Here is a 16965-nt window from a genome sequence, read left to right on the forward strand (position 1 = left end):
ATTCTTGCCGGCAAATTCCATGAAAAGAGGAAATTCTATGAACAGAGGTAGGCTACAGTTCACTGGGTTGCAAAGAGTCAGACACTACATAGCCACTGAACAAGAACAAGCCTGTTTTCTAGACATAGAGTTAAATACTGGGAGGTGGGTACCAAGCAGAAGTGCCCCTAACTTCAGAGAGACAAGTGTTTCTATGGTTGGTTTTGTGTTTTATCTACTAAAGTGTGTGACTGATGCAATTGACAGAGGTGCCTTTAGGGGAGTTTTCAATGTATCTTCCTGACACTGCTTTTTGATTCCTCTCTTCCTTGCAAATCTTTCTCCTCCTTTAACTACCAGGTCAAACAACAATGTTGCATCTTAAATAGATTGGAAGGCACCTGTCTCAACTTTCCCAGCCCTTCTAGATTCCCCATAAGCGCTGCCCGAGGCCCCATGAGGACTCACAGTTACCACACTGCAGACCTATCCCCCATTTACTTCTCTGTCCTCCCATACCTGTCTGCTCCTCTAGGTAAGGCAACCACTGAATCATTCTGTATGCTGAGTACCTGTCACAACTCAATCATAGATTTGACTGACTGAACAAATTAATGCAGAATAAATTCCTGAGGGAAGAAGGTAGAGGAACGGAACCCAAATAAGATGATGGAATATTCCAGCATGAGGGACTGGGAGTCTAAATTCAACTGAAAGTAAGGAAAGCTGATGGAAGAGGCATTTCAAGGGCAGAACCCAAAGAACTTGGTGATGTGCAGGAAGTGAAGACAGCTGATATTCAGGTCACTAGGCAAATTTTTGTGAAGATGAAAATTAGATTGTAGGGCTTAAAGGGGAAAAAAATGGAGAGTGAGAATGAAATAGAAGAAATGGGCATGGTATTTAAGTGATTGAATAACTGAGAGAGAGAAAGGGAGGTGGCGAGGGGAGAGACAGAAAAGCTAGAAGAAACAGGAGACCAAAGCTGTTTTTTTCCCCAAAAGGGTAAGTGGATGGAAAGACATAATTCCCAAAGACCCAAGGAAGGAATTAGAGGGGGAGGTGGGAGGGGGAAGTGGAGATTAAGGATATTTGAGATAGGGTGTATCAATAATATTATAAGATCCCTCAGGTGATTTGGACTAACCTCTCCCAATTCTCTTGGATTCAGATGATACAGAGATGATATTTTTAGAAAAGAAGTTCTCAAAAGGATTTTTATATGTTGCTGCTGCTGCTGCTGTTAAGTAGCTTCAGTCGTGTCCAACTCTGTGCGACCCCATAGTCGGCAGCCCATCAGGCTCCCCCGTCCCTGGGATTCTCCAGGCAAGAACACTGGAGTGGGTTGCCATTTCCTTCTCCAATGCATGAGAGTGAAAAGTGAAAGGGAAGTCACTCAGTCATGTCTGACTCTTAGCGACCCCATGGACTGCAGCCTACCAGGCTCCTCCGTCCATGGGATTTTCCAGGCAAGAGTACTGGAGTGGGGTGCCATTTTATATGTTAGGTGCACCTAAATGCACATTTCCTTCCTTTGTAATAATATCCAACATTTATATAGCACTAACTTTGAGCCAAGTTCCACTCTGTTTTACACATACTAACTCATTTAATCCTTACAATAATTTTGAGATACATACTAACAGCATTCCAACTTTAGTGAAGCACAGAGAGGGGCATTGCTGGGGGTTGGACCTAGGTTGACTGACTTTAGAAGTAGTATTCTTAACCACCTGCTTTGCAAACTCTCAAATAGGATTTACAAATGAAATAGTGAACAACTAATTAGATTTGGTGGGAAATTCCTAAATTCTTGTTTATTAAAACTTTGGTTTGTTGTTCAGTCACTCAGTCGTGTCTGACTCTTTGTGACCCCCTAAATTCTAAACTTAATTTTCTTTCACCCAGAAAAGCTATGAGGACTTCCTATTCTATAAGCAAGCCCTGTCATTTTGCTGCTTTTTAATTTTGTCATTATATCATCCCAAGGGCAGAGGAAAAAAAAAAGAGGGTGCTTATAAAGCTAAGTATATATTTAACTCTTCCTAACATCTGCAAGTCTATTTTTAACTTGGAAAGGGACAAAATCAAAATGCCATCTTGAATTTTAATTCTAAACTGAGTCATGACCTTAATACAACTTAGCTGTTTCTTGTCATAAATTACTATTTGTTCCCTGATCCACATAACTATATCCAATTTTGCTATCACATAATTTGAACAGAGCAAAAATAAAGTTCCTCTTGCTATATTCTTTGCTATAAAGCTCCTACATCAAGAGATGTAGCTATATTAGTTTTGTTCCTTGTATTTCTTATTTGCTAAACTATATAATTAAACATTAATTAAGGGTCATAAGCAGTTTCATGATAAAATGTCAGACATCAAAGGTCATGTTAATTATTACTTACACTATAATTTCATCTCTATCATTCAATCATTACTAACAATTTTGCTCCATGGGAACCACTGCCAAGACTGTAAGATTAAAAAGACTTAACTAGCTGCTTTCAACTGTGCTCGTTGGTGACCCCAAACAAAGAAGCTCATTTACATTTTTGCATGCATTGATGTACTCAGCTACAGCTCTCACTCAGAGGTTTTCTTTTTTTTTTTTTATTGGAGTGTAATTGCTTTCAATGTTGTGTTAATTTCTGCTGTACAATGTGAATCAGCCATAAGTATACACATATCCCCTTCTTTCTGAATCTCTCTCCCACCCCAATGACCATCCCACGCCTCTCGGTCATCAGGTCATCACAGAGCACTGAGGTGAACCCCCTGTGCTGTACAGCGGCTTCCCATAGCCCATCTATTCCACACGTGGTCGTGTATATATGTCAGTGCTACTCTGCCAATTCGTTACACCCTCCTTTCCCCACTCTGTCCACATGTCCATTTCCCACGTCTACATCTCTATTCCTGCCCTGCAAAAAGAAATCATCTGTACCATCTTTCTAGATTCCACGTTCATACATTAATATATGGTATTTGTTTTTCTCTTTCTGACTTACTGCACTCTGCAGGACATCACTCAGAGGTTTTCAAATAACTTTTAATAGCAGAATGCTGTTGTCAAATGAAATCTTATGTGGGAACTGCACCATGAAAAGCGACTAAAATCTTTTATTAGTATATATTTATACTTTTTCTTATGGTAAATTCAGTCAATAAAAACTCACATGGGGGATCAACTCAATGTTAATATCTGGCAAATAAATATTTGGCTGTCCAGGCTTCTTTACTTGAGGTTTCAAATTTAAATTAAATGGCTGTGGACCTCCTGAATCTTACCTTTTTTACACAGTTACACATTTCTATTCTAAATCAAAATTATCAGATCTAGAAGATATCATACCTGTGTCCTGTGCTTGCAATTACAATCTTATCTCCTGGTTTCCATGTTACTGCTTCTTGTAAAATCAAAGTCCATTCCCCTGCCTTTGCAGTATGAGCCAAACGAGTCCAGATCACAGGAACAGGCAGGCCTGGAGCCAACATACAAACCAACTGAGAGTTTCCTCAGGTATGTCTTCTGGAATACTAAGAGTTTTATGCATTTTAATCTCCTGGATTGAATAACTTTTGAGAAGATTCATTTTAACTTACCATCTTATACCTTTCTCAAAAAAAAAAAAAAAACATTTAGAGTGCTTGCTTTATAAAAGTAACAGTCACATTAATAACATGTATGGGTCTACACATTTTGTAAAAGTCCTTCTGGCAATGATATATTTCATTGATAACAATCTCCTTTATATAAACTCAGTATCAATGGCATCATTTTGCTGTTTAGTCCCTCAGTTATGTCCGCCTCTCTGCGACCCCATGGACTGTAGCCCACCAGGCTCCTCTGTCCATGGGATTTCCCAGGCAAGAACACTAGAGCGGGTAGCCATTTCCTTCTCCAGAATGGTATAATACTCTTGATAAAATGGCCAGAGGCATACATTGATAAAATGACCAGGGACATACATTGATAACATGGGCAGAGGCCTATTACCTTGTCTTTGTTGATAGGAGTTGCTTAAATTGATAATCTGGAAACAAATGAAATGTGTAAATTTCTGAAAATTTCATTAGTGTAGATATTTAGCCCAATGCAGGACATATATGGTCATAATTGGGTATTGTGTTTCTATATTATAAACTGATAAAACAAGTAGATTATTACAATAGAGAGGGCTTCCCAGGTGGCACTAGTGGTAAAGAACGCACCTGCCAATGCAGGAGACATAAGAGATGTGGGTTCAATTCCTGGGTTGGGAAGATCCCCTGGAAGACGGCATGGCAACCTACTCCAGTATTCTTGCCTGGAGAATCCCATGGACAGAGGAGCCCAGTTGGCTACAGTCTATAGGATCACACAGAGTCAGACACGACTGGAGTGACTTAGCACGCACGCACATTACAATAGAGAAGACTTCATATAAAAAGGTTCACACCATACTTCCTTTAAACAATGCTACCCTGACACCACAAACAGGATTACAATAATTTTTCTTTGCTGATAATTTTCCAGAATATAGTTACAGAAAAATGCAACTATAAATGTATAGTTGTATGTTAGAAAGAGCCCATTTTAAAATACAAATGGAAGACGTGACAATTTTTGCTTCCAGACTTAATGCTTTTCTATTCAGATAGGATGAATAAAGAAAACAATCAATATGGACAGTCTCAAGTGCTAAATTAGGCAAACAATGTGACGGAAGGGCTTTCCAGGAGTGACCTTGGTTGTGTGTCTTGGTAGTCTGTAGGGGCTGACCTGGCCTGTGTGAAGGAGGGAAGAGATAAAGGGGGGTAAAGAGAGAATCCATAAAGACAGGAGAAGCTTGGCAAGGCTGCATTTAGAGAGTTATCAGGAGGATTATCTCTGGCTTCTTGGCTAGTCTCTCCTGGACCAATTCCCTGAGCCATACCATGCAGATCCAGGATTCCTTCCCTCACAGCCAGCGTTTTGGCGCCATATACTGGGAGTTCAGGAGACCTCAGGTGCCCGTGCAAGGTAATGACCGCCCTGTGTTGAAATGGGGCTGCTTCTGTCCCAATCTGCAAGGGATTTCACGAGCATCACTCAAAAAGCTGAAACTCATTAGCCACGATTGTAATCACCCAAAAACAAATTCCTTCCTTCTCTCCCCTCTTTTGAGAATGGATTACTCCATTCTCAATATGGAGAGAGAAAGATAAACCTTACATTTTCCTCCATAAGATAAACCTTACATTTTCTAGTCAGTCAAATACACTGTGTCAGGCCTTTGGAAAGGATACTGATTGACTTTGGCCACATATAGCTCAGAGGTAATTTTTTTTTTTTGCACTATTTAAATTTCTGCTCTCTGCAAGTATGCTTTATCTTCGCATTAAAAGCACAAAAATATTCTGGGATCCAGGAAAAAAGACTTTATGCTAAGAACTGAGATCTACAAAAAAGTAAATTGGTGATAGTATAGCATAATTAACTGTCCACTTTACACATGATATTTTAAAAAGAAATGGAGAGAGGTTATCAATAAACACAGTTCAAATTATCTCATATACCTGCAGAATGCCTCCATCTGTAATTAGAATATTTTCTGCCTGGAGTTCAATGTCAGCTTCATGAAATATTAGAGTTCCACCTAAAAACCATACAATTTTGAAATATATTACAAGGAAAATTCATATTAAAGCTATTTATTAAATTATACATTAAAAATTTGATTTTTTATTCCTATCTGCTATCACTATGCATGTCACTTCACTTCAGTTCTTTGGCAATATTAAATAAAATCAAACCCCAAGCCAGATTATTTTCCCTTGATCATTTGTTATTTTAAATGCTACTAAATAGTGCAGCTACAGTTTCTAGTTCTACAAACACAGGACCTCAAATTTAAATTAAGAACAAAAAATTGAAAGAAAAGAAAAATACTTTTTATAGAAAGTATTGTAATGTCAACATTAGCATTGAACTTTTATCCACTAATTTGCACCAGCAATAGCTATAGCCTATGATTAGCATAATTAAAGAATGTGCTGGGATACATTTTTTTAAGACACTGATGTAGTTTTGTGGACAGTAAAACTTCACTTGTTCAAATGTTCAATAATTATTAACTTCAAAGAAGTGAAATGCTGCTATTATATCAGGATTTGAAACAAAAACAAAAAGCAAAGGTCTTTGATTAGCTAAGACCATTATGGCAAAGCTTTATATATTAAAGCTCCAAGTGTTTTATTCTTGCCAATTATTCTCTCTTTTACACATAGTTGTACCAGTTCTGGTTATTTAATTTTCTGTATTAAAAATAGAATATTAAGAAGCAGAGAGAATTTTGGGTAACAGTTGAAAGCAGGTTCACAGGCAAAGGTTAAACCCCAATCTGACATCCAAGAGGAGCAAGAGGGGGTCATTTAGTATAGAATTTAACACATCTCCGTGGTTTTTACAATCCCCAGGACCCACTATACTAGTTTTTCTAAATAGGAAATACTATTTTACTGTTTAATTCACTCCATGTGGATTCACTTACACATATACACACACAAACACACACAGTTATTGAAACAAAAGTTTAAGAAATATTTAACTTTAAAAAAACACGCTTACCCATATGAATGTGGTACACTCTGATATTTTCTATTCTATTTTATTAAAAACATTCTGGTGGCAACACAGTAAATAATTTTATAACCACAAATGGATAATAACACTCAATTTAATAAATTTAGCACTACACTCTGAATTTGAAACATGATATAACTGTGGATGTTCATAATCATGAATCTTGATTAAATTAATCTCACAGAACCATTTCATAGGCAGAGTCTTAGAAACAGATTTTCAAAAATTTACCTTGAATAAGCAACATTTTCAGGATAGGGGTATTTTGATCCAGCAAAATTATCTGTCCTTTTGTAATAACAACTAGGGAGCCTTCCTCTGGGGGAGATTTTCCTCCCCATGAGGAGTTGGAGGACCAAGTGTCCACATACAGGAAGTCAGCATTAGCCTGTAACATAACATAAGAGACTTTAAAAATTTAATTTAGAGATTTCATCATTTAATTTCTCAAAATGAAGAAATCTGACAACAAACATCTTCATTAACAATAAAGTATAACCTACTTTAAATACATTAGAGCTGCCAGTTGATTCATTTCACAATAATAAAAAACTTAAAAAATCTATTACCAATTACCTGCAACCCAGAATAATCAGAAGTCTGAAATTATAAACATTTTAGTAATAAGTAAAAAAAAACCTACTTTAAATGTTTTATAGTCACATCTCAGTTATTTTTTGGAGAAATTAACAAAGTAAAAAGTCCATTACTAGTGACTTCACTTCCCATAAGGCTAGTTTTTCTACTGCCGAGACTACTCTATGCCACAGCACTGTTACCCGTTTGGCCAGGCCGGTGCTTCTGATGCTGACATGGACTGGAGCCCACCCTGAAGGAGAGTGGGCATTTGTCATGCAGATGACACAGGTCTCGTTGGAATACTCAACATCACACGTGGCTTCAGCTACGGTAACGAGAACATCCTCTACATTTTCACTGTAAAGTAAAAAGGAGGAAAACAAAACGTTGATGTTTTTCTCAAATTTCTAGGTCACACTGACCACCCTATTATTTGTATTATTGTAAAAATAATGATCTTACCCCATGAGCTATCAAAGTGCAGACTGACACTTTTTTGAGCAGTAAAACTTTAAAATATTTGTTGAGAAAAAAGTAAACAAAGAGATTAAGAGGTTGGGAAATAAAACTATATAAACTAGCAAGTTCTGCAGCACTGGAGAAAAAAATGCTTCGGTTCAAACTACTGAGAGATTCTACATTCTTCTCCAAAATGGCACTTCAATAAGAGACTTTATTGTGATCATTTTGTCTAGCTGACATTTTTGCCATATTCATAGACTTTGGGACTTAACCACTGTGTAAAAATCCAAGTCCAATGTAGTTATAAGTATGTGAGGAATTAGCTTTGCCTGCTATGATTTCAATGATCTGGGGTTTTGAAGTCAGCCTTAACTACTTGAAGGATGATGGTAGTGCAGTACATAAGTTTGAGCCAAAATAATGGAACTTGTTTAGGAAGAAGGAATCTAAATAGTTACAATGAAATGGATCTGGTGCTTGAAGAGATGTTTCATTCAACCAATGAAGCAGATGATGGTTGCAAATAAGATTTGGCGGAAAGCATAACAGGAAAGTGATTTATACTTGTGATGTTACTAGGATATGGGGAAAATCAGTATCTTCTTTAATTTTAGTTTTCTAACTATAAAATGGGATTTAAAATATCTAAGAAGGTAAGCCAGGAAGATTCTATGGAGTAGAAAGGTTTGTGACACAGAGTGTGCAGTCAGTAAACAGTAGTGTGGCTTTTCAGCAGATGGGCACACATTTCAAGTGCTCAGTTGCTCAGTCGTGTCTGACTCTTTGCTACCCCATGGACCATAGCCCGCCAGGCTGGAGTTTCCATTTCCTCCTCATTCCAACCCAGGGATCAAACCCATGTCTCTTGCAGCTCCTGCAGTGGCAGGTGGATTCTTTACTGCTGCGCCACCTGGGAAACCCAGGCACACATTGTTGTTGTTGTTTAGTCACGAAATCGTGTCTGACTATTTTGCAACTCCATGGACTGTGGCCTCCAGGCTCCTCTGTCCATGGGATTTCAGGGAAGAATACTGCAGTGGGTTGCCATTTCCTTCTCCGGGTACACATTATTTGACTATATTTAAACACTGTCCTGGCACATGAGAAAGCAGGTGTAATGGCTTGAGTCTGGAAAGACGCACTCCTGTACGTGTAATGTGAAGACAGTACCTGAAGCCTGATCCCAAGACTGTAAGTCTGGTGCCCCCTGCTGTACTGCCTCTCTTGGGAGCTATTTCCGTGATGAACGGCGTCATTGACATGTTGTATGTAAAAGGAGCCGTGGACTGAGAGGAATCATTCCCGTTGACCACACTCACTTCACAGGCTTGCTCGGGTCCCCTCCCTGTGATAGGAGGACATCAAACTGAGTTCAGTTCTGCCATCAGGCCCTTACTCATGTCCAAAACCCCCAAATATTTTCAATAACACCTTCCTTACCCAAAGTCACTTTCACTGGCTATATGTGAGTTAATAAGAATGTCTAGCATTAGTCAAAAACCTCACAAAATAAATGCACGTTCTCACCAGAGGGAAAACCCTTAGGTCCTTCCTCAGAGCCTCTTACTATAGATGATTCTACAAACCTGCCTGTTCAGTTTTCCAGTCTTAGAGGATTCAACACTGCAAATTAAAGAGGAAGGAACAAAGAACCACTCACAGCAGGTGCGCTGACAATGGCAAGGAGTGGCAGTTAAAAGTAAGGTGAGAGACAGAAAAACTACAGACATGCAATCCAAAAATGTTGAAAAAAGAAGCAGAGCTCATGTTAAGGCAAACAAATCTTGACAGGTCTTGATAGCATTGCTGCATTAAAAAAAAAAAAAAAACCAATCAGAATACCAACTCTGATGTTAAAATGATAAACAAGCCCAGTCACAAAATGTTACATTTTCCTAAATATTCTTTAAGAAATCAGAAGAAGCAAAAATGTTTAGAAAAGCTTCATCCAATTTTGTTAATGCTTTAAAAAAATGTTTATATATAAACCATATCCCTTATTCATCTATATTATTCTCTTTGGTTCTTCTTAAATTTTGCTAGATAATTAAAGTTTATTGTGTACTTAAGATACCCGATATTTAAACTCCACAATAACCCATCGAATTAGGGTTAATATTATCTCCTTTCAATAGCTGGACAAATTGAAGCAGAAAGGAGTTGAGTCACTTAGCTGAGATGACAATGGTAGAATGAATTCAGGGGCTCCTAAAAGGGCGGGCTTTTAACCATTAAATAAAACTAAGTAAGAGTGGACTTCCCTGGTGGTCCACTGGTTAATAATCCACTTGTCAATGCAGGAGACATGGGTTGGGGCCCTGGTCTGGGAAGACTCCACGCGCTGCAGGAAAACTAAACCCATGGACCACAGCTACTGAGCCCGTGTGCTCCTACAGCCTGTGCTCACAGCAAGAGAAGCCACCGCAATGAGAAGCCTGCACGTCGCAAGGAAGAGCAGCCCCTGCTGGCCCCAACTAGCGAACGCCTGTGCAAAAAGCAACGAAGGCCCAGTGCAGCCAAAAGTAAATAAATAATTAAAAATTTAAAAAATAAATAAGAGTAATAATAACAGCAAGTCACGGATCATGTTTGGATATCATTTTATCCACTTTACACACATTGGCTTATCAAGCCTCACAATAAGTAGGCTAATTATTTTCCTTTTACAGAGGAGGGAACCAAGGCATGGAGAGGTTGAATAACTTGTTCAGAAACACAGCCGGGGTTGGCATCTTGGCAATGAGTTATCAGAATTCACTTCCTTCATAACCATTATACTATATATATATATATATATATATATATATATATATATACACACACACCATATATATAGCATACTGTACCATATACACTGTCCTAACTTTAAGGAAAAGTTAATACTCCAATAGGTACTAAAAACTTGTTTTCCATTTGGTATGCTCCTTATGTAATAAACCAAAAAACTGCAATTTGTTACAAACAATTCAGTTTAACTCAGATGTCATGAATCTTGGAAATACACAAGGGTAGAAAGGAAAATTCTGAAGAAACTGCTGAAAATCAGGAAATCCATAAAGTTGATTCAGTTGCCCTAATGAACACTAAACCTTGATAAAAAAGAAACTCAGACTGATCTCTATAAAATGAAACAGTTCTCAAAGACTGCCATTCTTTTTCTGACTGTTCGTGCATGCTAAGCTCAGTCATGTCTGACTCTGTGCGACCCTATGGACTGTAGCCTGCCAGGCTCCTCTGTCCATGGGATTCTCCAGGCAAGAATACTGGAGTGCGTTGCCATGCTCTCCTCCAAGGGACTACTTACCATTACTTGGTGGAATGTCACATAATAATGTTGTGCGATTAGATTTCAGTTTGTTGACTGCACATTTTGAGCCACACACTAACACAACTGAATTTTGTGGATTAAACCCAGTGCCTGTCACAGTCATGGTTTGACCACCACCGAAGCTCCCTAGTGAAGAGATGTAAGAAGGAAAGACAAAGTTAATGAAAAGAAAACCTCATCTGTACATATATTTAATACCTGAAATGGAAGCTAATTTCATTAAATGAAAAGATTCTTAGAACTGAAAATTTTGATATTATTGCAGCAGAATCTCTTTTGATTGTAGTGTTTTAAACCCCTCACTGAGTAAATGTCACATTTAGTCATTTATTTAAACTACTTCTAGGAATTTAAATTTTATTTAATAGAAATGTCACAAAGAATTTGAATAGTCAAAATGCAAATGTAAAATTCCTATTTTAGTTAAAAGTACATTGGTTATAATTTCTTAAGGTTTTTAACCACTAAAATAATTTTCAAACAGAAAAAGATATTTATTTATGTAGACATAATTATATGTCAGTGATATTTAAACATTTTTTTTAAAACATTTCCACACACAATCTGGACATTTTCAATAGTATTAAAATTTAAATATATTCTACAGCATGAAGAGAAATATAAGCATTAAACAAATATTTTGAAACTATGGATACCAATGCATGCTTCTTGGTGCATAAACAAAAATATTTTAATGTGCTACAGGAACTATATATTTTAGCAGGGTTGGAAGCGTATGTTTCTTTCTAAGTAAGTGTTTACTGAAACAATGTGAAATATTTCTAGGCTCTGGCACATTCATGCTTACCTTGGCTTGGATGAATACTGTCAATAGTAAGTGGGTACTTAAATACAACTGCAGACATGGCAAAGCCTTTTGTTTTATGATGCATCGTGACGGGAAAAGTGCCACCAGCATGATCTCCAACAATGCACTGCAATACAGTATCACTGACCATGGTCACATTACACTGCGTGTCACTTATCATCACCGAAATTTCCAAGATGTCAGTACCAAAATTAGATCCAGTGATCTGAATTTCAGTTTCAGGAGGACCTTAAAAAGAAAGGCAGTCCATTATCTATCCTATGCATATACATACCTAAACTCTAATACTTAGATATGCATTTAAAGATATACCTATTCACCTACATAAACAAAATTATATCTAGTATTTTAAAACTAATGTTAATGTAAACAATACATGTCATACACATTTTGGCTATAATCTCATTGCAGTTTTTGGTATCTTAACTGTAAGATATTTATAACAATGTTTATTATTTTCCAGTGCATCTGTCCATTCTACAGATGGAAGTTATAAGTTACTCGTAATTCAGGTTAATGGAAAAGAGAGAATAAAATAGACAAGATCTAGAGTTAGGAAGGAAGGACGAATGCCTGGAAGATGAAATTAATGCCTGAGCAGTGGGTGGTGGGTTAGAGTATATTTCAGGGATGAAACTTATTTTGTAAAACTTTTGGTACTTTCTTGATATTTGCAACCTTTCTGAGGAATGAACTATTTCTTCTTCACTCAGATATTTTCAATATACATGACTTGATAAACAAATCATGATATATAAATAATTAGGTGTATAATAATCAACACAGAAAGAAGGAATTAAAGACATAGATGAATGTTGATGTTAATGCCTTGAAAAAATGAAACTGGAATAAAGTATTTCAATCCTTCTGTTTCCTTTCTTCCTTCTTTTGACAAAAAGCATTGAGGGCATTACACATATGGAATTTTTCACAGGTCATCCAAACACATACTTATATACCTAAACAATAAGTGAATAGATATTAATCAACATAACTTGTTACAAATGCAGAATCACCAAGTAGTAGTTGGTTTTTAATTCAACTAGTGATAGTAAAAGTAACCATGTAATTGACCATAGTAAGCATCACTGAAATGTAAGTTGGCATTTTAAAGACCATAGATATTAATGAGATCTTTCATGTTGAGAATAGTTTTAGGATATAAGATTTTAAAATGCTTTAAGGTCTTAAAGTTTTAATCTTGTCTAGTATTTGCACTTTTCAAATGGAAGCATTGTTCTAAGAACGATCTGTACCTTGTGTCTCTTCAGTAAATAAAATAGCTCAGTTCTCACTTGTCTACAAGTCTCTTCTATCTTCAGATATGCTGCTTTCAAAAATACATTCAAAGTGAGATGAGACAGAAATGGTTCATGGAAATAAGGAGCATATGTCAATATCTAGTTCTTCATTTGCAATGATTACAAATATATGGGGGAGATGGACAGGGAGGCCTGGCATGCTGTGATTCATGGGGTTGCAAAGTAGTCAGACATGACTGAGCGACTGAACTGAACGGACGCCATTGTTATTGCTAATATTTACTTTTTAAAATTCTAAATGAGAAAACTTGATGTCTAACAAAAAATTTCAATAGCAAGCTTCTTGAAAGCAGAGAATATATCTTACCCATGACACTGTAAACTAACAAAGGCTTTTTTTAAAAGCCCAACATTTAATAAGTTCTTTATTAAAGGAACTTTTAAGTTGCATTATATGAATGAACTTCTATAACCTTATGAGAAAGGTATCTGCATGTATAAGGAATCTGATATTTTAAGAAACGTATCCAAAGTTTCACCACTGAAAAGTAGAACAGAGAAGATGTGAACCCAGGTATCTAGGCCATGTTCTCAGCCACGAGACTATAGCTGCCTCTCCAGAATTCATTACATGGATCATAAGCATTCCAACAGCTTGAAGATGATCAGAAACAGCACAGCACAGTGACAAAGGATCAAGAAGTCACTCCATCGATTCTTAGCTTAGAAAAACAACTCACTCCAAATAATTAAGTAAATATTGTTTTATAATATTTTTTCCATCTGAATGGGCCAATTACTCCCTTAAGAAGAATTTTGTTGTGTTAATAATCAACTGAAGTTTCATGGAAACAAAAGAACGACTACTTATGAATTTTAACAGGTATTTTCTGTGCCATATCAACACCAATGACACAAACTAATGAGCAATTTTATCCATCGATATCCAGCTATTTCTTCCTCATTTCAAAATTAGTTTAAGTTCATGGGGATTTTGTTTTAAAATAGAAGTGGGAATGTCACTACAATTATGATCTCAAGAATGTACAAAAATAATCACAAAATAGACACTACATGCTGTGCTTAGTTGCTCAGTTGTGTATGATTCTGTGTGACCCCACAGGTTCCTCTATCCATGGGGATTCTCCAGACAAAAATACTGGAGTGGGTTGCCATGCCCTCCTCCAGGGGATCTTCCAGACCTGGAGATCGAACCCAGGTCTCCCACATTCCAGGCAGATTCTTTACCACCTGAGCCACCAGGGAAGCCCAAGAATATACAAAAAATAATCACAAAACAGAGACTATACAGAACTCAAATCCCACGTATTGATTAAGAGGTATTGTCTAAAAACAATCCTAATAATCATTTGTAAACATTATTTCAATTCTATGCTAACTGATCATATTATATCAAGACACCCAAAAGGCAGGTCTTGGAGTACCTGTACTTGGGACAATTCCTTTGAGAAGTGGAGTATCTTCCAAGGCATACATAAATGACAGAGGCGGGTAAGCGACTGCATTCACAGAGATCTTCACACTGACCCTGCCAGCCGTCCCTGCCGGGGTATGGCAGTGGATGTCACTGGAATTGACAGAAAGAATTTGACAAGGTTCATTCCCAACAGTGACTGTGGTGTTGCCTGGAGAGAAGCCATTTCCTGTGACCATCAGAGTCGTTCCACCCCCAATGCTTCCAGAAGTCGGGGTGACAGATGCTACTGCGGGGCTGCTGACAGTCAAGTTTCCCAGAGCCAAGCCTTTTGTTCCCACCACCACACTAAGAGAATGAAGTCCAGCCGGAAGGGGAGTCATGAGAACAGTGATGTTATTTTCATTAACATCGATTGCTCTGAACTGTTGGTTTCCAATGAAAACAGAAATGTCCTCCAAGACAGTGCCAAAACCTTCCCCTTCAATAAGAACTTTTTCAGATCCTTGGATAGAGTTTGGGAAGATTCTTGTTACAAACACAGCGATGCTTTCTAGGTAGGAAAAGCTGCAGTTCCCCTGACACTGAGCAGGCACCCCGTGGATTAGGAGATTTACTTTCACAGGCTGTTGGGGTGCAGGAGATGTTTCACATTCAATGGCTGTATAATTCACTGACAGAACTTTACATGGAAAATGACCCATCAGGACTTGTGCACCAGCAGAAGAAACTGCAAATCCAGAGCCTTTTATGGTCACTTTGGTCATTCCTGTAGTTGACCCTGCATTTGGTGATATCATGTCGATGTTTGGCAAAAGTACAAACCGCCTATCAAGTTCACTGGACAGTGTGTTGATGGCAGTGCCCAGGTTGTAGACAGTTACTGAGACAATTTCCCTGATGCCAACATCCATTGAGTTTTGAGGGTCAATACGACACACAATGGAATTGTTACTACTTTCTTCTACAACACAGGGATAGCTACCAATGTTAACCTGAAAGTAAAGTGAACAGACGAACAAGTCAATACATTACTCGAGCATGAACTTAGATTTTGCATTAGCAATGACTAAATTTGAAAAATCGATCATGTGAAAACTTTTTATTCATAAAATTAATTTGGGAGACTGATTAAGGTATATTTTGGATTGACCTTAAAACTAAACTATGAGGACTTCCCTGGTGGTCCAGTGGCTGGAACTCCAGGCTCCCACTGCAGGGGGCCTGGGTTCGATCCCTGGTTGGGAAACTAGATTCCACATGCCACAACTAAGACTCAGAGCAGCCAAATAAATAAATAAATATTTTTTAAAAACCTAAACTATGATCATACACAAATATTCGTAGCTACATTATTGATAATAGCCAAAAAGGTGAAAAGAACCCAAATATCCATGAGCAAATGGGTGGATAAATAAACTGTATACCTTATGCAATGGAATATTATTCAGCCGAAAAAGAAATGAAGTACTGCTACATGGTACATCGTGGATGAACCTTGAAAACGCTATGCTTAGTGAATACAGCTACTCACAAATGACCACATATTCTAAGATTCTATTTATAAGAATATTCACAAGAGGCAAATCCACAGAGACAGAAGGATTCATGGTTGTCTAGGGAGGGCCAGAGGTATGGAGGGGTTGCGGATAATATCTAAGGGTCACGGGGTTCCTATTTGGAGTAATGAAAGTGAAAGTGAAGTTGCTCAATCATGTCCTACTCTTTGCGACCCCATGGACTGTAGCCTACCAGGCTCCTCTGTCCATGGGATTTTCCAGGCAATAGTACTGGAGTGGATTGCCATTTCCTTCTCCAGAGGATCTTCCCAACCCAGGGTTCAAACCCAGCTCTTCCGCATTGTAGACAGACGCTTTACTGTCTGAGCCACCAGGTAAGTCACCAGGGAGTAATGAAAACATTCTAAAATTGACCACAGTAATGGATACACAACTCTGTGAATATACTAAAAGCTTCTGAATTTTGCACATTAAATAAATGCATTGTATGGTATATGAATTATATCGTAATTTTGAGCTGCTATAAATTAAACTATGAGGTTACGGATGAAACATCTTCCTTGTATGCATATACAGAAGTAAAAAGAAGATCTTTATAGTCTTACCTTATTAGCACATGTGAGATTACTGAAGCCACGTCCAGTAATTGTTATCAATTCATTTAGTGTTCCGACGGATGGACTAATGTGGCTTATAGACGGGGAAAGACAACTTGAAAGCTCAAAGAGCAATCTCTCTGAATTTTCAACCCTAGTACTGTTCAGGGCACACAGGGGTTCTCTTGCTTGGCAGCTTGCCACAGAGCTTCCCAAGTGCAAACTCACGGGTCTGCCTTTAAACAAAAGAACTGCTTGTAAGTCATGGATAAAATTCTAAAACAAGAACTGTTTTCAGGCTACATTACTCTATTTTGATGATGGTGGTTTATATTCTGGTAAATCCTTTTTATTTTTCAAATGAC

General features: G+C 37.6%; 1 protein-coding gene across 3 annotated transcripts in view; it reads right to left on the bottom strand.

Moving 5' to 3' along the window:
- The window catches only part of PKHD1L1 (PKHD1 like 1), a 178556-nt gene that overhangs the window by 81141 nt on the left and 80450 nt on the right, over positions 1–16965 (bottom strand). For all 3 annotated transcript variants that reach the window (XM_027561303.1, XM_027561304.1, XM_027561305.1), the window contains exons 37-46: positions 16610–16836; positions 14495–15479; positions 11767–12015; positions 10935–11084; positions 8801–8975; positions 7369–7525; positions 6821–6977; positions 5524–5603; positions 4902–5031; positions 3338–3467 (exon numbers count right to left, since the gene is read on the bottom strand). In XM_027561303.1, coding sequence (XP_027417104.1) covers positions 3338–3467; positions 4902–5031; positions 5524–5603; positions 6821–6977; positions 7369–7525; positions 8801–8975; positions 10935–11084; positions 11767–12015; positions 14495–15479; positions 16610–16836 — 2440 coding nt within the window. The remainder of the gene's footprint in view (positions 1–3337; positions 3468–4901; positions 5032–5523; positions 5604–6820; positions 6978–7368; positions 7526–8800; positions 8976–10934; positions 11085–11766; positions 12016–14494; positions 15480–16609; positions 16837–16965) is intronic.

Source organism: Bos indicus x Bos taurus, chromosome 14, assembly GCF_003369695.1.
Source record: "Bos indicus x Bos taurus breed Angus x Brahman F1 hybrid chromosome 14, Bos_hybrid_MaternalHap_v2.0, whole genome shotgun sequence".
Classification (NCBI taxonomy): Eukaryota; Metazoa; Chordata; class Mammalia; order Artiodactyla; family Bovidae; genus Bos; species Bos indicus x Bos taurus.